Genomic DNA, 25337 nt, shown 5'->3' with positions numbered 1-25337 from the left:
AATTTAATCCTAACCTAATCGTGGGACATATTACTATGACCGACTAACCTACCAACCAGTATGTCTTTGGACTGTGAGAGGAAACTGGAGCACCCAGAGGAAACACACGCGGTCACGGAGAGAATATATAGGCAGCGGCGGGAATTGAACCCAAGTTGCTAGTACTGGAAAGTAATATGCTACTAAGTCACCCAGTGTACATATTCCTTTTCCTACATATTGGGCCACACTACTCCTGTGTTTCCAAAGTAAATGCACACCATTTAAATAGTTAAATGTATGGATTAGCTCTTGCAGAGGGAAAATGCCATTCTTTACCATATAATAGATTAATTACTCAATCCATTCATCTAAGTACATGATTAAAGTCCAGTGCTCACTTTCTGCAGCAATTCTTTGGAAGGATCTTTTATTTTACAGGACCAGGCTTTCTTTTGACAGAAAATCCTCTTTTATGTTTGTATTCTCACCTGGGGCATGTGAGCTGTAGTCATGTTCTCCACAACCTCCCGGGTGATGTTGGTACTCCAGTAACCCCAACGACATAAATGGAATCCTAGGCTCCAATATGGTGGCATTATTGGATAACCTACCCAAATCACAGAATGTATAATGAGATGTTATGGAAGGTAGAGCTACAATCAAATTGCTTTTTATAACATTGTTGCAGCCAATTGATTACAATTTATTTTGTATAATCTCTACTGCAGGTTGAAAATGTAGCAAACAATTTGCCTACAGTACAGTCGCACAATCATGCAATAATTAGAATAAATGTACTGTAACAGTGACTGTGGAATGAATACTGGCCAGGATATTGAGGAACATTCCATTTGTCTCCTCCATGACAAGAATATTTTATATTAGAGTAAAGACAGACAAGTTCAGAGTTTAATGTTGAAGAACAGGTGGACATTTGGTGTAGATAAAGAATAAGATAGATAAAATAGCTGGTTAAATATTGACATGATTGCTTTGGAAAATAGTGCAAATCCAGTCGCAACCACTGGCATTAAAGTTTATTTGCTGTGAATTTACTATTGAAGATTTTTTTTTGGCTGTTTCAATTCAGTTCTGTGTGGATGTTTACAGATAACACTAACATATCTCCAAAGTATGAAGTTTACTTGGAGGTGGGGGATACAAAATTCCAAGCACCTGCAGTTTGAGCTCTGAGAAATGAATCTCACAACAGAATTGTAACATCAGTTTTATTTGCTTTTATCAAATATTAGTAGCTAATATCCACTGTACTGTTCTGAATTACTTTTTGCCAGCATCCAACTATGCAAATGTATAAATTACCTGTGAAAAAACATTGCTTTAAGATGAATTGTACACAACCAAATGTAGTTTCCACATTATATTATAAAAATCAAACATTGCTGCACCATGATAGTAATCAGAAGGAAATCTAGAATTATCAACGTGTCAGAATTTTAAATGTTAGCTCAGCATAAATAACATAATAGTTGCAATCTTACCAATAACATCCATATACTGTCTGATCACTGTTTTAGGGTCTGGACCCAAGAACACATAAAAATCAAGAATCCCCCCCGTGGTCCTCCAGGTTAGAGCAGGGAATGGTTGGAGTAAAACATCTGGATAAAACAAAATTTGTTAATTTAACAGCATCATTACTGCAATCATCACATGGATTATACAAAGAGGACTGTCAACTCTGTGTAATGAAACAATGTCCAAAATCACCCTGTTTACTTTTCAAAGAAGATAAGAATAGGTAATAACAAACAGATCTTTCAAGTCTCCAAATTCAGACAGAGATATATCTATATATTCAATGAGGACAAGTTAACTTCTTACCCTTGGCATTACTGTTTAACAGAAAAACACCATGAGCAGACCCATCCTCTTCCATCACCATGTAGAAAGGGTGTGAACCATATAAATTGGAATTCAGCTGCAGAAAACAGGACAGTGTGAGTGATTGTACAACATGCTTACTTGGTTTCACATTTCCAAATTTTGTCTCTAATTTATATCATGCCATGTTTTGCTCAGGAGACATCAGTAGTCCTCCACTAATTTAATCAAACAGCTTTAGAACATGTGGACTACTTTTGGTCCCACCTGAAACGATTTGTGGGATCTTACTTCAGCCTCATCAGTACCTTAGAACCCAATTGGAAGCATGAAAAAAGGAACTGTCTAGAAAAACAGAAGAATGATTGTGAGCTGCCTTCCTGAGTTGCTGCAGTCATTGAGATGTGGATTACAATCTGTTCAATCTCTTCAGCACCAGAAAGTCTCACTGGATAATGTATCACACACACACAGTCTGTAATTTTCACTAGACATCGACAAATGCTACAAAGAAAAAGAGATGGGGATTAGAATGAGGTGCCTTATGAAGATTGCTTTAGGTTGGCTCTCAGTACCATCAGCCTGAAACATAACACTGACGAGGTTTTCATATTGTGATAAGCTGTTTCATGAAGCATTTCAGGGTGAAAATTTCAAAATGCTATTGCAAATGCAATGCATAAAACAACATTGAAGTTGCATTTGTTTCCACTGGACTTGAAGAGAGCGGGGGAGAAATAATCAGTTGTGGTAAGCTGGCATACTTTCTTGCATATAGTTATTGGTAACTTAGATTTCATCAAGATTCATCTCTACGAAGTAAAGTTATCCTGCTTACTTCCATTTCTGGAATTGGTATATTGAAAAGTCCAAGAAAGGAGAAAAATAGCAAACAACTTACACCAGGGCTTTGATCACGATTCCAAAAAGTTAATTGAGTCCAGTTGACATCGAGGATCAAATTTGTCATGTGCTCTCCCAATCCAGTAATGTGCCTTGTGGCAAGAGACGTAGAAATCTGCAGAAACTGGTCAGCATAAAATAATGGAGCCACTGTGGTGTCCAAGCTAAGAAAACAAAACAAAAACATAAAACTCCTTTAGCAGTACTAAATTGAGGTATTTTATACATGACATTGGACACAACTTGAGCTTTCTGTAAGATTCAATCAGGTAAAGCTACTGAAGGTATTATACAAATTCAGTTACAAGCCAGAGCAAAATATTGCAAATGCTGGAAGCCTGAAATGAAAAATAAAAGATGGAAAAAAGGGCTGGAAATGAATGTCATGTCAGGTAGCATCGAGAGAAAGTGAAAGAGTTTATATTCCCGGCCAACGACTTTGAATCTGTTATAGGAAAGCAGATTGGAAGGTATTAAATAACAAAATATGTCATGTTGCAAGGCAAAAGAGCGTTAACCTGTCAAATGAAGGGACAAATGCTGACCCATTACCTTGCAACATGACATATTTTATTATTTAATTCCTCCCCATCTTCTTTCCCACAATATAAAAAAGATAGAGGTGGGAGCAACATAATCATTACCAACAACAGTTGTCAGAAAAAATAGGAAGTGGTTATGACCTGAAGTTGAACTCAGTGTTTGTTTTGCAGCCACAAGAGCTTGTCCAGATGCTGGAAATGTTGAGCTACACACGCAAAATGCTGGAGGAACTCAGCAAGTCAGGCAGCACCTATTGAAGATAGTGAGCAGGTCTGATGAAGGGTCTTGGTCCAAAATGTTGACAGTTCATTTCCCTCCCTAAATTGACTTGATGACTTCCTCCAGCATTTTGCATGTGTTGTTCACTTTGAATGCGATGAGACATCAAATCAATAACCAAAATGCAGTTCCTCAAACTTAGATTGCACTTTATAGAAACTGTACACAAAGACAATGATGATAAGATCAAGAACATTGTGGAATGGAAAGTAAAAATAAAAAATACAGAGATGTACAGTTCAAAATTGTTGGCCACGTACAGGTCTCATTACTTCAGAGAACACAGGTTCAAGTTGTGAACTTGAATTAATTTAAATTAAATAAATCTGAAATGAAGACACAAGAGCGTTCTGCAGATGCTGGAAATCCAGAGTAACACACACAAAATGCTGGACTCAGCAGGTCAAGTAGCAACTATGGAAATGAATAAACAGTTGATGTTTCGGGCAGAGACCCTTCTTCAGGACTAGAAAGGAAGGGGAAGATGCCAGAATAAAAAGGCGGGGGGAGGGGAAGGAGGGTTAGCTAGGTGATAGGTGAAGCCAGGTGTGTGGGAAAGGAAAATCTGGTATGCATAAAGCTACTGGAAAAAAATCAAATTGGTTCAAATGCCATTTTTTTGAAATGTAAACCCGCCATCCCTGCCTCTGACCCTTAACTGCCCTCTAGTGGTTCAGCAACTAAGCCTCCAGCCATTTCAACAACAGTACAAAAGCAAGACACTGAAAAGAGAAACAGAAAACGCTAAGACTCAGCAGTTCGAGCATCATCTCTGAAGAAGAGCAGAACTGCCAACAATTTGAAAAAGTAACACTTTATTCCTATCGGTACTTTTTTAAAAATCCTGTATACGTATTAATTTAATGTAAGTGGGTTTCATAGACGAAGCCACCATTTAATTGTGTTTATTGTCCTTGAGAAGACAGCGATAAGCCGTCTTCTTGAACTGCTGCCGTCCTTGATATAAGGATATACCTACAATGTGGTTAGGGAGAGAGTGCCAGCATTTTGACCCAGCAACAGTGAAGGAATGGAGTCAGAGCGGTGTGTGGCTTGAAAGGCAACTTTGCTGTCTTTGTCCTTCTGGCAAGTAGATATCAGGCCTTTGAAAGGATATGTCCAAGGAACCTTGGTGGGTTGCTGCAATATATCCTGTAGATGGTACAAACTGTTGCCACTGTGCATAGGTGGTGAAGTCAGTGAATCGCTGTGGATGAAGTGTCTACCAAGTGGTTTGCTATGCGCTGCTTGTTGTCAAGCTTCTTGAGTGCTGGTGGACCTCCTGATCTCCATCTATGTTGGATTTGTTTTGATGATGTTACTTATCATTCCAATGCTTCTGATTCTTTTTCATTTACACATAACCCAGGATTGTGTAGTGGTTGGCAGGACCTATGACCAAGGATACTGTCTCCCCACATTCCTTCTCTACTCCTTTGCTTTCCCTTCCAGAACCACAAAAGAATCTCCTTATCCTCAATTTTTAGCCAAGCAATTTCTCCAATCAAATGATTATTTGTCATTGCAGATACTACCATCTCATTTTCCCAGCCTTGGCCTCCTACATTGATCTAATGAAATTTGATGGAACTACAAGGAATGGCACCTCGTCTTTCAATTAGACACTCCACTATGTTCCAGATATAGCAACAATTTCAGGTCACAATCACTTTCTAATTTCTTCATACAGCAGTTGTTGGTAACGTGGAGTTTCACAACTCCTCTAAACTTCCATTTTGCTCCGTTAGGTTCCGTTACCATCCTTTTTGCCTTGCACAGCCACTCTACGTCATTCAGTCTTTGTAACCTTCTGCTCTAAAACTGACCACCTTTTTTCACTTTTCCTTCTATCACCAGTTTCCCTGGCTCTCAATTTGGTTAAAACTAATCACATCTCAATCTTTTTGCACATTTTATGAAAAATTACTGACCTGAAACTCCACTTCTCTTTCAAATTTATGAATCTTACACAGTGCTATACACTACCGGACTGAGCTACAGGCATTGGGGGCAGTTAAGAACATCCAAGAGTAAAAGGCTGAACATACTTACAGCACAAGCCCATTTGATTTCCTCTGTATAATGATGCCAAAAGGTCTGGATGAAAATGTTACATTGTAGAGCTGTGTTGAAGCTTTTTCAGTTACTTTTGGGACGTTAAAAGGAACCTCGTACCGTTTGCGCATTGGATCCTTAAGCTGAAAGACAGAAACAAGATCTTACTTACTGCCCGTTACACCTACTGGCATTTAGGGCAGCAATGAAGGTCCTCCATCTCTGTCAGCCCTTGGCCATCTTCTCTATTGTGTCCCAGGTATGGTTCAGGGTTCACGTTTCTGCCTCATACCGTCACACGCAGATGTAGGACTCTTCATTGCCATTTCTCTAACAGTTTTGTTTGACCAGTCAGGGTTGTTGGCCCTGAGCTGAACCCCTGAACCTGGAGGACCGGTGAACCACCCTTCGTCTGGCCTCTACCAAAACAAGATCTACTTAAGGGAAACTGTAGCTTCCACATCTACCTTCAATCAGTAAAGCTGAGCATGTTCATTTGCTGTGAATAATACGAAGTAATTAGTTCATTAATGTACCAATAGATTAGACTTGTTTAATGCTTAGTAACAGAACACTACATAATTCAATCAATTTAGCAAAAAATATATAAATTTTGTTGTTAATGACAGTAATTAATTCAGCAGCAAGGAGGGGGAAAGTTACTTTTGAGAGCCCCATTTTTAAATGGATGTGCTCTTTGGGAATACACTTCACTTGAAAAAAACAAGACAAAACTCACAGATGAATTGAAAAGCAATTATACAAGCCACATAAAAGGCAATTATACAAGCCACATAAAAGGCAGAAGAACTGGGTGCAGTTCTCTTAAAGTTTTGAATTAAAATAACAGACCTCTGTTTTCAGAATTATTGAAATGTATAACACAGAAATGGGTCCGTTTTGGCCAATCTTGTCCATGCCAATGGTAATGCCCATCTTTTTGACTAACCTTGCTAGAGCCAATAATAATGCCTAACTGCACTAACCCTTTTTGCCCTCATGAAGCCCACATCCTTCAATACCTTTCCTATCAAAGTACCTGTCCAAATGCCTTTTAAATGCTTCTGGTCACTTGTTCCAAATATTCACTGTCCTGTGTGGGCCACTTACCTCTCAGATCGCCTTTAGATTTTCCCCATCTCATCTGAAAACTAAATCCTCTTGTTTACACTCCTAGGAAAACCTTCTAGACTTCTGGGAAAATGATTCAGACTATTTATCCTATCAATAGCATCCTGTCAGTTCATCATTTGCTTTTCTTTTCTATAAAAAAAACTGTTGACAGAGGAAAAATCCATTTTTTAAAAGAAGTCTTTACGTACCTGTAATCTTTTTGTCAGAATATTGATAAAAATGAATCTGAAATTAGCTAATAGTTATCTCACTCTGTAAATCAAAAGTATGCTTGTTTATTCAATTGATTTAAATATAAAAAATACTAAAATAATTCATCGACACATAATCATTCAAATTTATACACCAATACAAAGGTAATAACAAAAAGAGGTGAATTATAAAGATAGTGTTAATTAATGAGACATTACTGAGGAAATATCAAATAGTGACATTTAGGTAGATCAAGATCTAACTCATTCCAAGCAAACCAACAAAAACTTCCTCTTAAATCAAATTAAACAATACACATGTAAATTAGGATAAAATGGTCAGTCTTTGAATAAGAAAATAAATTTTAAAAAGACATAATGATCAAAGAATTTTTTTCCATGTTGCCATTCTAAACAAAATAACTTCTTAGCTATAGATAATAACACACACTCATTTAATAAATATTTATAAATTTAAGAAGTTTGATCTGTAACATCCTAGTACTCTTATAAAGAAAGAGATTCCTGGGTACAATAATTGTGTTTTTTTTTGGGAGTTTATCCTTTAAGCATGACAGTGGAAAGATGAAACATTTTCAGAAGTGTCAATGAACCATCAAGTTTATGTCAAGCAGAAGCAGGATGATGCAGAAGACATCTGTTAGAGGAAATTTCTGAAATTTTCTTTTAACTTTAACTTGTTTTTACTAGCTTAATCTCACAACTTGACTTTATTTCAAAATATCAGCTATAACTACTTACAACACTAACTGGTAAAATATTGAGATAGATAATAGCTTTATCTGTTCCATTAACATATTTGCAGCAACACATCTTTATGGCCTCGCTAAAATTAGCTTTTCTAATCAGGATTACTTACTGTGAAATGAAGTCTGCCTGCTGTCTCGTACATTACGCTCAACTGAAGTGTTGTTATGTCATTTGGGAAAAATGTCTTTTCAGTTCGGCTTAGTGTGGCTGTAAAGCCCGTCTTGGTTGGAGAAAGGTTATCCATGTTGTATGTAGGATAATTTGATGGTAAGAAACAAAGAGGTCCAGTCATATTGATAATATTAACCTCTGGAATCCAGCAGCAGCCACGAATCTGACATTCCTTCATGTCAATCTGATCATTAAAAACACAGTCAAACCTTCTATTAGAATCAATATCACAATGTGAGTGACTATGATGACCCCTTCTGAATGGCAGCTTGCTCAGTCCTTTAGGGGCTCCTGATCCATTCTTGTGATTTGTGAATTGCCACAATAACTCCCATTTAATTTTGCCAACATTACTGTATCCAGAAGAGATTACAAAATTGGGAATGGAATAATTGTGGTAAATAACCACAACAACTAGAATGACAGTAAGGAGGATAGCCCCGAACTTAAGAGTCGAAATTAATGGAATTCTGTCTTTAATCATAGATCCAGGTCTGTAAGGTGCCATTCTTCAAATTCCTTAAACCAGGACCCCTACTTTGTCCTGGAAATATGATGAAACGACTGTTAAGACTTGAATCTGCGATTTAGGATCTGTGCCTAAAATGATAGGAGAAACAACATTATTTAAAACAAACAACTTGGCAGTCATAATGCATAAGAACACTGAGCATTTTATTATAATTTTGAAATGTTTGCTGAAGTATCTGATAATGATGTGTTGCTTCACATTAATTTTTGTGCAGTTCATCCAAGAAATACTCAAAGACAGAATCAAGCTGACAGCAGATGATTTTTAGAGAAACCACAATAAATAGAAACTTAAATGAAAATCTAGTCATTATTTGGTAACCCTTGGCTAACACAACTATTATTTTTGATGGAAACATTCCTAATTAACTGATGTAACTAGTAAGAGAAAATCTGCAGAGACTGGAAATCCGAGCAAAACACACAAGATACTGATGTAACTAGAATGTTTTAACACCTGCATAAACATTATGGTTAATCAAGAAATCTATTACAATCAGACTCAAATAATTAAATTTGAATTAACTTGCTTCAGATTTACACAGCCCTCTACATCTTTCATTGTCCTATTCACACCAGACAGCTAGAAGTAAAACTTCTTTCAGGAAACTAAACCCAGAAATAATGCAGTAAAATTATCATTAAACTAGTTTGAGAATGGCATGCTTTTGACCAAACAATGAAATAAGCAAAAAAAATCATTTTCACTGAAAAACACCAAGTGGAATACCAATTAGATAAAGGAAGCAGACAGTACATGTGCATAGTTTACAAGAAAACTATTTTTTTTTTGCTGTAACTCACCCTGATATTTCACCCCTGGACTGGTGTTTCAAGCTGCTCAACTTCTGAAGGCAATAGTTAAATTGCCTCAAATAAGTTAAGATTTCCTAACTTCAGTATTTTTGCCTAATTTGCATCCATATCACTGAAAACTCCTGAGCACTAACAATTTATTTTCAGTCAGATGTTTGAGGAAAATCATTAAAATCAGGGGAGGCTGCCAAGAGAGACAGAGTAAAGCAAAGTTCAAGATAGTTCATAAACAAATTTAGTGTTACCTGCAGATAACCTATCAAATGATTACAAAAGCTGGAAAATAACAAGGGTCAGGGAGGGTAGGTTTTTCCAATTACTCAGTTATCAGACTGAGTTGTCACTACTGAAGAAATCTAAGTTCACATGAGCTCACATGACTTACTTTAGTCCTTGCTACATTGTCGTTCTCATTTGTCTTCATAAATCTTTTCAGAAATCTAAACCAACAAAAGACCAACTTAAGCAGAAACTTTATAATTTTTTAAAAATCAAAAATCATCTGTACCTACATGTTTTGGATCAATTGGGGCAGCACTTATAGCTGTCAAGAAATTCTAAACATAAAAATCTAGGCCAGTGCAGTGGCAACTCTTCACAGCAAACTATTTTACCATCATCATGTCTTGCATTAAGTGCAGTATAAAGCCAAAGTTATAGTCAGTGTCATACAGCACAGAAACAGGCACTTCAAGACGACAAGTCAATACTGATATTTTTGCCCATTCACACTAACCACATCTACTTCTTAAATGCAGCAATTATATCTAAATTCCTCCTCTGATAGCACATTCTAGTTATCAAGCACTCTCTGTAAGAACTTACTCCTTATATTCCCTTTAAGAGTCTTTCCTCTCATCTTAAACCAATGCCCTCTTCTGCTTGTTACCCCTACCACAGGAAAAAGATTTTGACGACCTTCTCCACTTATCTACCTCTACTTTATCATTTCCTGTCAGTCACCTTGTGTACAGACATTCCTGTGCCTACGGTTACTCTACAGACATAAAATCAATCTATGTACATAAACTATCCTATGTATTTATATTTGTTGTGTTTTTTTATCACATCTTATTGTGTTTTTTTTTGCTGCATCAGATCCAGAGAAACAATTATTTCATTCTCCTTTACACTTGTACACTGGAAATGACTTTAAACAATCTCGAATCTTAGAAGGCTAAGTAAGTAAATGAAATGGGTGAGCAAAGAGGAACATGATATCAAACATTTCTAAATGACTAAAATATACAAAAAAGGAAATGATTAGCCCATGTTAATGAGGGTGTCTAACAGATCGAGGCAAGTGGAATTTAGTTGGGAAAAAGAAAATGGAAGAGAAATTAAACAAATATTTTGCAGAAACTTCTGAAGACAGTGGAGAACAATTGGTCTAATGTGAAAGAAGAGTTCAAAGCAACTCGAATGAGCATTTTTAGATTAATTCTCCCAGACTAGATGATCACAAATATATCCCACCAATTAAGAAGAGAAACAACACAGAAATGGAGATCAGTAACCCAACATCAGAGGCAGGAAAAAACTGGAACATATTAAGGAAGTGGGAATAAGCCAGAGTCAACGTAAACTTATGAGAACACAAATTATGTTTAACAAATCTGTTTTGGGGCGTGTAACCAGCAGAATAAATGAGGACGAACCCAATGAAGTGATTTATTTGGACTTACAGAAGGCCTTTAATAGAGTGTCACAGAAGAAATTATTAAAACAAAATTTAGTACTTATGGAATTGGGTTTGAAACAACAGGCAAGGATAAAGGATTAGCTAATAGAGAGAAACAGTGAATAGGAATAAACTGGTCACTTATAAGTTGTGAGGTTGTGATATGTGGGGGCTGCAGTGATCAATTGCACACATTTAATATCAATGACTTGGACAAGGAAATCAAAGGCAAGATATACAAGCTTGCTGATGGGTCCTGCTGTGAGCGGGGTACAGAGAGGCCTCAGGGAAATATGGATACATTAAGTGAATGGACAAGGCCAATATAGAAAATAGTAAGGTCATCCACTTTCGTGGAAAGAATAGACAGGTAATTTTTTTTTAAATGGTGAGAGACCTCCAGATCCTCATGTGAGATTAATCCAAGTGTCCTCATATATACTAAATTTTTGAAATAATGCAGACATAGCAACCAGTTATAAAGGCTAATCAAACATACTGATTGCAGAATTGGTCTCCTCAACCAAGGAACAAAATACTTGTAATACAAGGAAGGCAGCAAAGGTATGCCAAATTGATTGCTGGTTTGCTACTGGGGTGGGGTGGGGTGAAGTGCATCACTGGAAAATTGATGATCTGTCAAACAAAGAGGGATTAAGCAGATTGGACCTGCACTTGAGTTTGGATGTCATCTGAATGAAATATTCGTATGGGACTTTACAGGATAGATGTGGACATGATCTTTGCCTGGCTGGCACATCTTCGGCCAGGAGTTACAGTCAAAAGATAATGGCTGGTAAAAAGTTAAAAAGAAATTCCTTTACCAAGATGGAAGTGAAGGCTCATTTGTTGAATTTGACCAAGACAGAAATCAATAGATTTTTAAGATACCAGTGGGTATCAACTTTGTCAAGCAAACTGGCACTGAGGTTGATGATCAGCCCGTCTCACTCAGTGGAGAAGCTGTTACTTATATTATACTACTTAAAGTACCAATCTAACATTTCATGCAGATGTGTTCAAAGGTGGGGAGAGTTTTACCCATGATGGACTGTGCCGAAACCACTACTTTTTGTAGGAATTTCCATTCAAGGGCATTGATGTTTCCATACTAGGTTGTGATGAAGCCAGTAAATATATTCTCCATACACATCTATAGAAGTTTGTCAAATGTTTAGATGCCATGCTGAATATTCTCAAACTCCTAAGGAAGTAGAGGTGCTGCTCTGCTTTCTTCGTAATTGCACATGTGCTGGGCCCAGGGCAGGTCCTCAGAGGTAATAACACCGAGGAATTTAAAGTTGCTGACCCTCTCCACTTCTGATCCTCCGATAAAGACTGGCTCATGGATTTCTGATTTTCTCCTCCTGAAATCAACAGTCAGCTCCATGGTCTTGCTGACATTGAGCAAGAGGTTGTTGTTATGGCACCACTTAGCCAGATTTTCAATCTCCCTCCTATATTCTAACCAATGGCCTCTGAAACACACTGATTCGCCTACCTGCATTCATCTTTTCTACATACAGGGAATCAATTGAGCTCACTCTGCACAGATAAAAGATATGCAGCAGGATAGACTAGGTGGAAAGCAGATCCTGAGAACCCATGCCTACCACAAATCAAATGCTGAATATCAGTTCATGAACATGGGTAACCTAAAAACACTGAAAATATACTACCAAAGCAGTAAGTATTTGTAATCCCAATGCTTGGAAGCATCAGGTGCTCACCAGATTATATCTGTAAGCATTTTCAGAAAGAAATATAAGTCATTAACACAGATGGCTGTGGAAGACAAATCACTGGGTATACCAAACATGAAGGCTGACAGGTTGTTGATTAGCAAGGGCATCAAACATTATGGGGAGAAGGCAGGAAAATCAGAGGGATAATAAATCAGCCATCATGGAAAGGTGGAGCAGACTCAATGGGCCGAATGGCCATATTCTCAACTTATGGTTCATTTGCTGATTATTTGCGGAGTTTGTCACTTCATACACCAACCTTTTCAGAGAAAGTTGCAGTAGGCACAGTCATCGCTTTTCTCAGTTTAAATTTGTCAATGCCATATAAGACAAGTTCCTCTGCGCTAATGACGGGTCTTTATATTGGTGGTAGTTCTGATGCTACAGAGCATCTTATTGTCATAGAATCAAAGAGCATGGAAACAAGCTACTCGACCCAATTCATCCACACCAACCAGTACGGCACCCACAGCCTTCTGTGCCAGTGATTCAAGAGCTTACCGAGACACTTAATATCAACAACCTATTTTCAACTACTCTCTCAAACAGTGCTCAAACTACAAGACACATTTAAGGTAAAGGGGAGGAGATTCAGAAATGATATGAGAGGGACCTTTTTTCACCCAGAGAGTGACAAGTGTAAAAGTGTCTCCCTTGAAATCTCAAACACGAGGAAATCTGCAGATGCTGGAAATTCAGGCAACACACATCAAAGTTGCTGGTGAACGCAGCAGGCCAGGCAGCAGCTTTGATGTGTGTTCCTTTAAATCTCTTCTCCTTTTCCACAATCTGTGTTCTGCAGTTTTATGCACCTCCGACAGAAGAAATGTTTCTAACAGTCTACCTAAACTATACTCCTCTTAATTTTATAAACTTCAGTTTTGCTCTGTTTAAATCTTCTCTACTCCAGGGAAAACAGACTTGGCTTCTGCATTCTCTCCTCATAAGTGAACTGCTCTGTCTCCAATGCTTCATTCTTCATTCATATCGCATGGTGACCAGAATTGCATGCAGTAGTCCAGCTCAGGTCTGAACAAGGTTTTAAAGTTTATGAAGCATAAACCTCCTACTTATGTATTTAATGCCTGACTAATGAAGATTAGTACCCCATATCCTTTCTAACATTTACCTATCTGTGTTGCCACCTTTAATAATTTATTGACTTGTAATCCAAGGTGCCTCTGATGCTTGATATACCCCAAGACCCAACCGTTCATGGTGATGTCCTAGCCTCATTATTTCTCCCAAATGCATCATCTCGCATTTGCCTGAACTAAATACAATTGCCACGTTTCAGCCCATTTCACCGACGCATCCAAACTACTCTGCAGCCTAAACCTAACCCCCATATTATCAACAGCTCTGGCAATCACCACTGTTGTTAGCTGAATCAAAGGCATATAGGAGTAAGTGTGAAAATCTGGTTGAATGGTGCCACAACAACCTCTCACTCAATGCTAGCAAAACCAATTGACTACAGATGGAAAAGTGTTCTCAGTATTATTTATTATTTTTTATTTGCAGTTTGTCTTCTGCACATCAACTGGCTGTTAATCTTTGTGTGTAGTTTTTCATTGATTCTATTGTTTTTATTTGTTCTGCTGTGAATGCCTGCAAAAAATTAATCTCAAGGTAATATATGCTGATGTATACGTACTTTGATAATACAGTCACCTTGAACCCATTTCTACCTCCTACCCAAGATCCACAAACCTGCCTGTCCTGGCCGACCTATTGTCTCAGCTTGCTCCTGCCCCACCGAACTCATTTCTGCATACCTCGACACTGTTTTATCACCCCTTGTTCAATCCCTTCCGACCTATGTTCGTGACACTTCTCACGCTCTTAAACTTTTCAATGATTTTAAGTTCCCTGGCCCCCACCGCTTTATTTTCACCATGGATGTCCAGTCCTTATATACTTCCATCCCCCATCAGGAAGGTCTCAAAGCTCTACGCTTCTTTTTGGATTCCAGACCTAATCAGTTCCCCTCTACCACCACTCTGCTCCGTCTAGCAGAATTAGTCCTTACTCTTAATAATTTCTCCTTTGGCTCCTCCCATTTCCTCCAAACTAAAGGTGTAGCTATGGGCACCCATATGGGTCCTAGCAATGCCTGCCTTTTTGTTGGGTTTGTGGAACAATCTATGTTCCGTGCCTATTCTGGTATCTGTCCCCCACTTTTCCTTCGCTACATCGACGACTGCATTGGCGCTGCTTCCTGCACGCATGCAAAGCTCGTTGACTCTATTAACTTTGCCTCCACTTTCACCCTGCCCTCAAGTTTACCTGGTCCATTTCCGACACCTCCCTCCCCTTTCTAGATCTTTCTATCTCTGTCTCTGGAGACAGCTTATCCACTGCTGTCTACTATAAGCCTACTGACTCTCACAGCTATCTGGACTATTCCTCTTCTCACCCTGTCTCTTGCAAAAACACCATCCCCTTCTTGCAATTCCTCCGTCTCCGCCGCATCTGCTCTCAGGATGAGGCTTTTCATTCTAGGATGAGGGAGATGTCTTCTTTTTTTAAAGAAAGGGGCTTCCCTTCCTCCACTATCAACTCTGCTCTTAAACGTATCTCCCCCATTTCACGTACATCTGCTCTCACTCCATCCTCCCACCACCCCACTAGGAATAGGGTTCCCCTGGTCCTCACCTACCACCCCACCAGCCTCCGGGTCCAACATATTATTCTCCGTAACTTCCGCCACCTCCAACGGGATCCCACCACTAAGCACATCTTCCCCCCCCGCCGCATTCCGCAGGGATCGCTCCCTACACAACTCCCTTGTCCATTCGTCCCCTCCATCCCTCCCCACTGATCTCCCTCCTGGCACTTATTCGTGTAAGCGGAACAAGTGCTACACATGCCCTTACACTTCCTCCCTTACCACCATTCAGGGCCCCAAACAGTCCTTCCAGGTGAGGCATCACTTCACCTGTGAGTCGACTGGGGTGATATACTGCGTCCGGTGCTCCCGATGTGGCCTTTTATATATTGGTGAGACCCGACGCAGACTGGGAGACCGCTTTGCTGAACATCTACGCTCTGTCCGCCAGAGAAAGCAGGATCTCCCAGTGGCCACACATTTTAATTCCACATCCCATTCCCATTCTGACATGTCTATCCACGGCCTCCTTTACTGTAAAGATGAAGCCACACTCAGGTTGGAGGAACAACACCTTATATTCAGTCTGGGTAGCCTCCAACCTGATGGCATGAACATCGACTTCTCTAACTTCCGCTAAGGCCCCACCTCCCCCTCGTACCCCATCTGTTACTCATTTTTATGCACACATTCTTTCTCTCACTCTCCTTTTTCTCCCTCTGTCCCTCTGAATATACCTCTTGCCCATCGTCTGGGTCACCCCCCCTCCTTTTCTTTCTTCCCGGACCTCCTGTCCCATGATCCTCTCGTATCCCCTTTTACCTATCACCTGTCCAGCTCTTGGCTCCATCCCTCCCCCTCTTGTCTTCTCCTATCATTTTGCATCTCCCCCTCCCCCTCCAACTTTCAAATCCCTTACTCACTCTTCCTTCAGTTAGTCCTGACGAAGGGTCTCGGCCTGAAACGTCGACTGCACCTCTTCCTATAGATGCTGCTTGGCCTGCTGCGTTCACCAGCAACTTTGATGTATGTTGCTTGAATTTCCAGCATCTGCAGAATTCCTGTTGTTTGAACTTTGAATCTTTGTGTTACGCATAACCTAACTATTCATGCCACCTATATCCAGGGCAGAAGCAATCTGTCTCCTATTGCCAAGCCAATATTGAATCCTGGTCCCCACCGTGGCCTGGATACTACTTTGAAAATTTCCCAAAGCCTTACTGAAGTCCATGTAAATCACATCTACTTCCCTGCTTTTGCGGATATACTTTGTTACATTCAATAATCTACCTTGCACAAGCTCATGTTGGCTGTACCTTCTAGTAAATGACAGCGAAACCCCTTTAAAAACACACACACAAATGGCAACCAAACATCGTAAATAAAAACGCTTACCCTTTCATAATTCAAGAGTGAGAATAATTAATTACAGGTCAAAGGCCGAGAAACAGAAGTTGTGGCAATGGTTTGCAGAACCGAATTGAGGGGCTGAATGGCCTCCGTCTACCCCCCACAGGAGGCCCTCGAGTTTGGACCTCAGCGGGACAAAGTGCTGGAAACACCCGGCCGAGCCGCTGCTGACCTAGGCGTAGTGAAACGTGGAAATACATTGACAGAGGGGAGCAGGTCTCGAGTAAAAAGGCGCCGGAGGCCGACCCCTCATCAGAAACCAGCCAACCCCCCGCCCGGCCGCCTCTACACTTGCCGGATCCCGGCACCACCCGACTGCGGAGTAGGAACACCAACCTCGCTCGTACCAAGACAAATACCCCCCTCCCTCTCCGCGAAACATGGCACAGTCCGACACGTGATTCCCGAGCCGGCCCCGGGTTGTTGTCTCTGTCTCTTAGCAACGGAGAACATGGCGGAGGAGGAGAGGTACTCTGGTTCGGGACTGGGTGGTGTCCGAATTGCTTACTTTAGATGAGAAATGTTGACTAACAGATGGCTTTTATTATTTCTTTAGAGTGCATGAAAGATCTTCGGTGTGATTATTTAGTTCTTTAATTGCCGACGACGTCCCTTGTATTTGGGTTTGCTTTGAATTAGTTTGAGTATAACTTTTGAAGTTCTCTGGATGTTCAGAGTTCTTAAAAGTTTTCTTTATGTCAACGTTTAATTGTGAAAAATAAATTTTCTCTTAATCTTTTTACTGCGTGATGGTTTGGTAATGGAACTGTACCTCCAACTACTTTTAGAAATATTATCTTAGATAGTTGGTGATGGGCTGAAGGGTTGGCTTGATTAAAACAAAAGCAAAATTTTGTAGATGAAGCAACTCTTTTCCATACTCATGAGAAAGAGACCAGTCATCCCTTCAGATTTGTATGAGCTCATAGAGCAAACCCATTTCCACAACAATTATCCCACTGATCTATTACACACATAATCCAATCAATATGAGAATGGAAACCATTGATAGTAGCCAAATAGACTATCATCCTGCATGACATTTGGGATGTAATTGGAAACCTGAACAATCAGAAGAACCCCATGCAGTTACAGAGAGAAAATGCAAATAGTATACAGAACTGGAAGTCAGGATAGAATTTCATGAAGCTGTCAAGCCACATCTTGTTTTATTTTAAAGCAGATACAGAGATCAACATTTTACTACCTTTAATTGAAGTAAGTGGAGGAAATAGATATTGTGATTCTGGTGTAGTTATTGATCAAATGACATTCATATGGATACAGATTGGAAGGAGCCATCAACGAATGAGTAGAAAGGGATAGAATGGTGATTGGAGAAAGTGATTAATATGTAAATAAGCATTGCAATTCGAAAAATACTATGACAGTCCTTAGCGTGAGATTATGCTATACAAATTGATCAACTGATTCTTTCAGACTACCCTAAGGCAAGCAATTTTTAAAGGGTCCCAAGGCAGGGCAAAGTTAAGGTTAGAAGAGAAGCTGGCATAATAAATTATATGACTAAAAAGAACTGTTTTGTGATATAACTATTTTTCTTCAAGCAGCTTTGAATAGTAGTCATCTTAACATCTCAAATCTATACAGATTTACTTCCCGCCGTTTGATCAGTTGATGCCAGGTGATTTATACTATTTTGATACTGCGGTTATCCTTGGCATTAGTTTCAAAGAATCTCAAAACAGGTATTGAGATTGGAATTTAATAAATGCATGGAACTGTTACATTTCTATTTCTATTTATTTAAAGATACAGCACAGAAATAGGCCCTTCACGGCCCAGAAAGCCTGTACAGCCTAATTACACTCATGCGACCAATTAACCCTAAACACCTGTACATCTTTGGAACTTGGGAGGAAACTGGAGCACCCAGAGGAAGCCCACTTAGTTATGGGGAATGCACATACTCCTTAGAGAGAGTGGCAAGAATTGAACCTTGTCACGGGCACTGTAACAGTGTTAGGCTAACTGCTTTGTTTCTAATATTATAAATGATGCAATAGAATTATAATATTTTGAAAGTGGTTTGACTATCTAGGATTGGTTTCAATTACTCTTACATAGACATTATGTAGATGTAGAACCTAGCCTTTCTTTTTCCAGAAATTTACTTTTAAAATATTAGTTTTAGCATTGGTCACTGTTATCGCTTCCAGTAAATCACTTCCATATCTCAGAATTTAGCATTTATTTTCTGTTTAACTGGTGTTTCTCTCTTACTATAGTCTCACTTCTGAGATCGCTGAAAGCTTGAAGCAAGATCAAGATGTATCAGAGAAGGTAAATGCATATTTAGCTGTTTCATTTTTATTGTACCATTTAGTTCACCAATTTAAGTTGTAGATCTTCAGGTGCCAGCGTAGCATAGCGGTTCACATGGCGTTATTAGAATTGGGGATGTTCTGGAGTTCAGAGTTCAATTCCAGGATTGTCTGTAAGGAGTTTGTATGGTCTCCCTGCGAGTGCATGCGTTTCCTCCGGGTCCTCCAGTTCCTCCCACAGTACAAAGATGTTCCGGTTAGTAGGTTAATTGGGCATTGTAAATTGTCCTGTGGTTAGGCTGGTGTTAAATAGGTAGTTTGCTGGATGCTATGGCTCACTGTACTGGAAGGGCCCGTTCCATGCTGTATCTCTAAATAAATAAATAAATAGACCTGTCAGAATCTTTGTGCCAGTTCATATCAGGATTCCGGCATGGTACATTCAGCCCTCCTTATCCGCGAGTTCCGGATGCGCGAATTAAACCAACCGCGAATCAAGAAAACCCAGAAGTGCTCTTCCAGCACTTGTTGTTCGAGAATGTTCAGACTTCTTTTTTCATGTCATTGTTCCCTAAACAATGCAGTATAACAACTATTTTACATAGCATTTACATTGTATTAGGTATTATAAGTAATCTAGAAATGATTTAAAGTATACGGGAGGATGTGCGTAGGTTATCGTGGATCGGGATCGGAAAAAAAAATGGAAATTCTCTTACTAAGTAAGTCAGAACAGGTACATCCGGTACTATTTAGCGTCAGTTAGTCAAACGTTTGTCTTAGTATCTATTTTACCTTTCTATGCATATAAAACACTTAAGAAACGTATGTTTCAGAGCCGGGCTCGTTCGATCCAGTGACAGACCGCTCCTGAGTGTGCTCTCTATCCGTGCCGGATTGACGTGAAGGATCAAAAACCCAAAACCCCAAAACCCAATAATTAAACCACTGTGTGGCTTAGTAATAATTGTAGCTTTCATCAGGACAAGCCCTTTCTCACTTTATCCTTTAAAGTTGTTCCGATCGTTGACCAACTGTAGCCTAATGCTTTTCCCATGATCGATGGCTTTTCACCTCTTTCTGATCGCTTTATTATTTCCACTTTATTTTCAATCGTGATCATTTTTGTGAACAGAAACACTACGGATTCAGAGCTCCACCACCGGGTCCTAATGTCCACCGCTCTGTGACAGGTTAAATAAGGTCCAGGGTTCCGCTGGGTCCTAAGATCCACCTCATTGAGCCAGGTCGAATGAGGGACTTGAGCATCCGCGTTTTTTGGTATCCGCGAGGGGTCCCGGAACCAATCCCTCGCGGATAAGGAGGGCCGACTGTACTATAACAACTGGGCATGCCTCTGTGTTTAAAATGATCATACTTCCTGTTTCGGCAGTACCATACTGAAGAATCTGAGTGAGTTGAAGGTGCAAAAAGTGGAAGTGCCATTCATTGTTTCTTATTTCCTTCTACTGGTAGTTACCCTCCATTTCACTTAATCATCATATGACAAAAGATGGAGGTTTAAAAAAAAGGGAATAATGAAATAACAGTCAGTTTTCCAAACATGAAAGACAGAATCTCAATATGGGTGTCCTATTTCCTTTAATTCCTCTGCCATCATTTGAAGCATCAAATACTGTTGGTCAAAGCCATATTAGATTAATTATTAGCAAGGCTAAAGCTGTCATAAAAAAACAAAATATGTTGAAAACACTTAGCAGTCAGGCATCGTCTGTGGAAAGAAACAAGAGTTGACATTTCTTTGTCAGAAACAGAGAAGAGAGAAAACAAGTAAACTTGAAGCTGCAGGAAGGGTGGGGAAGGGATGGATAGGACACAAGATGAGGCCAGGATTGTCATAAATATAGTCTGTTGATAAAATCATCTGGTTGACAAATTAACAAGCATAGATCAAATGATCTAAGGAGCAAGTAACAGCTGCAAAATGTGGGTCAGAATGGCAGGAAATGCCCAGAAGATAAGGAACTATCAATGGAGAGAAAAAAAAGCTGAGTTAATGTTACAGATGATAACTTAGACCCTAAAAGATGTAGGAGCAGAATTAGGTCATTTGGCCCATTGAGTCTGCTCCGCCATTCAATCATGGCTGATCCTTTTCTCCCCTCCTCAGCCCCACTCCATTGGCCTTCTCCCCATAACCTTTGATGCCATGTCCAATCAAGAAACTATTAAGCTCGAGGAAACACGTGACGCAGTGACAGAGACAGCTGCTTAGAACGGCGCTCCGCGCTGGTGGTATATAATTATCTTTTAAAAATTCGCTTTCACAGTTTATTTTATCACTGTTGTAGCTCTGAAGTGTTACTGTCCATGTAAGATGTCAAAACAACTTAAAACGAAGGCTTCCAGAGATATTAAGAGGCATTTGAGGTTGTAGTGCTCCGGGCAGACGGCTTCTAATCAAAATGGCGGTGGACCATTGTCTGAGGGAGACCAACATGAGGCAAGTCATGACTTGGCTGACATGTGGATTTGAAAAAAATCTCGGACGACCTGGTAGGCCTTGAAAATATACATCGATCTATATCGTTAGTGGAGTCAAAGCTGTCATCGCTGGTAACCAGGCTTGCAGATGTCGAGAAGCAGGTTGACTATCTAGAAGCGGCGGGTAGGGAACGAGAAGTCAACCCATTGGCTACCAAAGCGGATATTGACCGGCTCACAGATAAACCGGAGGACATCGGGAACCGTAATCGGCACAACAATCTCCAATTCGTCGGCATTCCAGAGGGAAAAGAGGGGCAGGATATCATCGCGTTCATGGATAAACTAGTCTCGGAGCTTGTCAGCGATCGGGAGGAAAAGCTTGAAATAGAACACGCACACAGAGCGCTGGGCCCTAGACCCAGTACTGGAGATAGGCCTCGGCCTATCCTCGCGAGGTTTCTCAGGTCAAAGGATTGAGATTTTGTGCTGCGAGCGGCGAGAGTCAAGGGCAAGTTTTCCTGGGACAACAATCATGTTATGATCTTCCTGGACTTCTCCATACCCACACAAGTAAAATGAGGAAAGTTTGAAGAATGTAAGAAGATGCTTCGGGGGCAGAATGTGAGCTTTGCGCTGCTTTACCCAGCCAAGCTAAGAATAGAGACTAAGGACGGTTTCAAGTTTTTTGAGTGCCCACGTAAAGCAAGAAAATTTATCGAGGAGATGGGGGAGTTTAACTACACTCGTTAAATTGAGCAAGATGTGAGTCGGGTTGTGTTTGTTATTTTTTTAAATATTGCCAGATTGTATTGTACTGAAGCTACCTTAATCTCACTAGGGCTGACATACTGTTAAGTGTGCTATGTTGATTGTGAAATTGCACCGGCATTGTTTCTGAGCAGTTAAAACTGGTCTGGGCATTTCATAGACCATAATCCTTTGTGGAAGGGACGTTTGGCTGTGTTCTGTGGCCACTGTTATGCGCGGGAGAGTTCTACGTGCCATTTTGTTACTTTTCAGTTTAAACGGGGGTCTATGAGTCAGTGTCAAAATATTGTAATGTATTTGTTTGTTTGTCCTACTATGACTTCTCTTAATTCAGATAAAATATGTTTCACCACGTGGAATGTTAACAGTCTGGGGAATCCTATAAAAAGGAGAAAAATGATGAATAAGCTCGAGACAAAAATGGGATGTGGTATTTCTACAGGAAACACATTTATCAGCAGAGGAATCAGTAAAGCTACTGGGGAGTTTTACAGATCATGTTTTTTACAGTGCAGGGTCAACTAAGAGCAGGGGTGTTATAACACTTATCAATAGGTGGCTGCAGTTTAGATGTGAGAAACAGATTAAAGATGAAGCAGGGAGAATTCTTACTATTTTGGCAGAAGCAACATATTATTTTTAGCAAACATATATGCACCTGATATAGAAGATGCAGGATTCTTTGTTGATCTTGAAGGAAAGTTACATTCTATTGGAGCTTATGATATCATACTTGGGGAGATTTTAATTTGGTAATGGATCCAATCATCGACCTTAGTAAGATGTTGTCATATAGAACCTCAAAACTCACTGTGATGGTGCAAAAAATGTGTAAAGCCCTTGGGCTTGTGGATGTTTGGCGCCTTATGAATCCCAATGGGAGGGATTACACATTTTTTTCTGCAGTTCATAAAATATACACAAGGATTGATTTCTTCCTTATATCCAAGTCACTTATTCAGTCTGTGTCTCCATGTGCAATTGGTAATATTATAATATCAGATCATGCTTGGGTTTGCCTAGAGACAATACCTCAGTACGAGAGAATGCAGTCACATAGATGGAGATCTAATTCATCCTTGTTACAAGATTCAATGTCTAGGCAAGCTATGAGACAACAGATCAAGGAGTATTTAGAGATAAATACACCTACAGCCTCCTCGCCATGGACTGGGAAGCCCTGAAGGCAGTTTTGAGGGGATATACTATTCAACATACTTCTTGTATGAAAAAACAGAATAATCAGAAAATTACAAACTTAGAAAATAAAATCAGAGAGATTGAGACAAAATTGAAGCAGCGGATGTCATCCAAAGGTTTGAGAGAACTAACATGGCTGAAATATCAATACAATCTAATCCCAGAAAGTAGAATTTTGGCTTTTCAGGGCAAGACAAAGGCAATTTGAATCCGGGGAAAAAGCTGGCAAGCTTATGGCAAGATGTATAAAACAGAGAGAATCAATATCTATCATCCCAGCTATTAGATTAGCAACAGATGATATTTTGACGACACCTAAAGATATTAATGATGCATTCCAAGAGTTTTATAAGGACCTATATACGTCAACCTCCAACTCTAGAGGAAGAAATTGATAGCTTTCTGAGGCCATTAGGGTTACCTAAGTTGACGAAAGAACAACAACAATTCTTTGATTCCATTATAACATTGGAAGAAATTATATCATTGATTAAGACCTTACCTACTGGGAAAGCTCCTGGCCCAGATGGATTTACAGCGGAAGTTTTTAAATGCTATGCGGAGGAGCTAGCTCCTCTACTGCTGAATATGTACAATGAATCTATAGAGCGGGGTAATTTACCCCCTACTTTATCACAAGTGCTAATTACATTGATTCTGAAAGAGGATAAAGATCCGTGTGAATGTAAGAATTATAGACCAATTTCCCTAATCCCAATAGGTGTGAAAATTTTATCAAAGATTCTTGCAAACCATTTAGGCACAGTAATAACATGGTTGATACGTAGTGATCAGGTGGGATTTATCAGGGGCTGCAGCTGATCTGATAACATAAGGCGTCTTGTTAATATTATGTGGTCGGTGGCCGATAATTGGTCACCTATAGCAGCTATCTCACTCAATGCTGAAAAAGCATTTGATCGAGTGGAATGGGGCTATCTGTTTAAGATTCTTCAATTTTTTGGATTTAGACTCAGCTTTTTAAAATCAATTAGGCTGTTATATAATAACCCTGAAGCAGTGGTTCAAACTAGTGGTTACATTTCACCTTACTTCTCTCTTAAAAGGGGTACCCGACAGGGTTCCGCATTTTCTCCAATGTTGTTCTGTCTAGCTCTGGAGCCCCTGGCAGCAGCTATCAGAGAGAATGAGAACTATATAGGGGTATCAGTGGGAGGACAGGCTCATAAACTGATGCTTTATGCCGATGATATTTTATTATTTGTGTTGGACCCTAGTCGATTGGCGCCATGTCTTTTTAACATTATAAAGTCTTACTCTAGATTCACAGGTTATAAGGTTAATTGGACAAAATCGGAAACTCTACTGTTGTCTGCATATTGCCCTGCATCTGCTTTTTACCCAGGCCAATTTCACTGGCCAAAGAAGGGTATACGATATTTAGGTATGAATTTTCCCCCTCAACTGAAGGATTTAGTAAAGGTAAATTCTGATCCATTGTTGCAGAGAATTTCATGTGATGTAGACAGATGGTCATCATTGTATTTATCAATGTCGGGTAAAGTAAATGCCTTGAAAATGAATAGCATTCCAAAGGTTAATTATCTGTTCCAATTGTTACCAGTTCAAATTCCATTAACATATTTTAAGCAATTTGATAAAATAATTAAAGCTTTTATTTGGAATGGTAAACGCCCACGCTTAAACTTTAACAAATTACAATTGCCAGTTGAAAGGGGGGGGCTTAGGTTTGCCAAAGTTAATATACTATTACTATACCTTTAGCACATTGGTCGCTCCCTTCGCAGAGAGCGCCTCCTTGGTATCGTATTGAGTGTTCTGCTCTTCCTCCTATCCCTCCATTACAATGTTTGTCTATCGAGTTACCTCCTGAGGCAAGGACTCACCCAATTATATCGCATATGCATTTGTTCTGGAATAAGCTAGCCAGATTATTTAAATTTAATTCATATTTGAATGAAGCCTCGTTTATCTGGATGAATCCAA

The 25337-nt window shown here is 39.6% G+C and overlaps 2 protein-coding genes across 4 annotated transcripts in view; one reads left to right on the top strand and one right to left on the bottom strand.

The window, feature by feature from the left end:
- Positions 1 to 17013, bottom strand: part of LOC134360293 (lysosomal alpha-glucosidase-like) — a 43939-nt gene extending 26926 nt beyond the window's left edge. Inside the window, exons 1-8 of one of the 3 annotated variants that reach the window (XM_063074483.1) lie at positions 16654 to 17013; positions 9607 to 9661; positions 7813 to 8474; positions 5605 to 5750; positions 2729 to 2894; positions 1828 to 1924; positions 1485 to 1604; positions 471 to 589 (exon numbers count right to left, since the gene is read on the bottom strand). In XM_063074483.1, the coding sequence (XP_062930553.1) occupies positions 471 to 589; positions 1485 to 1604; positions 1828 to 1924; positions 2729 to 2894; positions 5605 to 5750; positions 7813 to 8382 (1218 nt within the window). In that variant the 5' untranslated portion in view covers positions 8383 to 8474; positions 9607 to 9661; positions 16654 to 17013. Of the gene's footprint in view, positions 1 to 470; positions 590 to 1484; positions 1605 to 1827; positions 1925 to 2728; positions 2895 to 5604; positions 5751 to 7812; positions 8475 to 9209; positions 9301 to 9606; positions 9662 to 16653 lie in introns of those variants that run through there. The other 2 variants (XM_063074482.1, XM_063074484.1) reach the window with 2 other exon arrangements.
- Positions 17014 to 18921: 1908 nt separating this feature from the next.
- Positions 18922 to 25337, top strand: part of ccdc40 (coiled-coil domain 40 molecular ruler complex subunit) — an 85643-nt gene continuing 79227 nt past the window's right edge. The window contains exon 1 of the mRNA XM_063030801.1: positions 18922 to 18972. The gene's annotated coding sequence lies outside the window, so the exon portion shown is untranslated. The remainder of the gene's footprint in view (positions 18973 to 25337) is intronic.

This window comes from Mobula hypostoma, chromosome 22 (genome assembly GCF_963921235.1).
Source record: "Mobula hypostoma chromosome 22, sMobHyp1.1, whole genome shotgun sequence".
Lineage (NCBI taxonomy): Eukaryota > Metazoa > Chordata > Chondrichthyes > Myliobatiformes > Myliobatidae > Mobula > Mobula hypostoma.
Note: the sequence above shows the minus strand (reverse complement) of the source record. Positions and strands in the feature narration are given on the sequence as shown.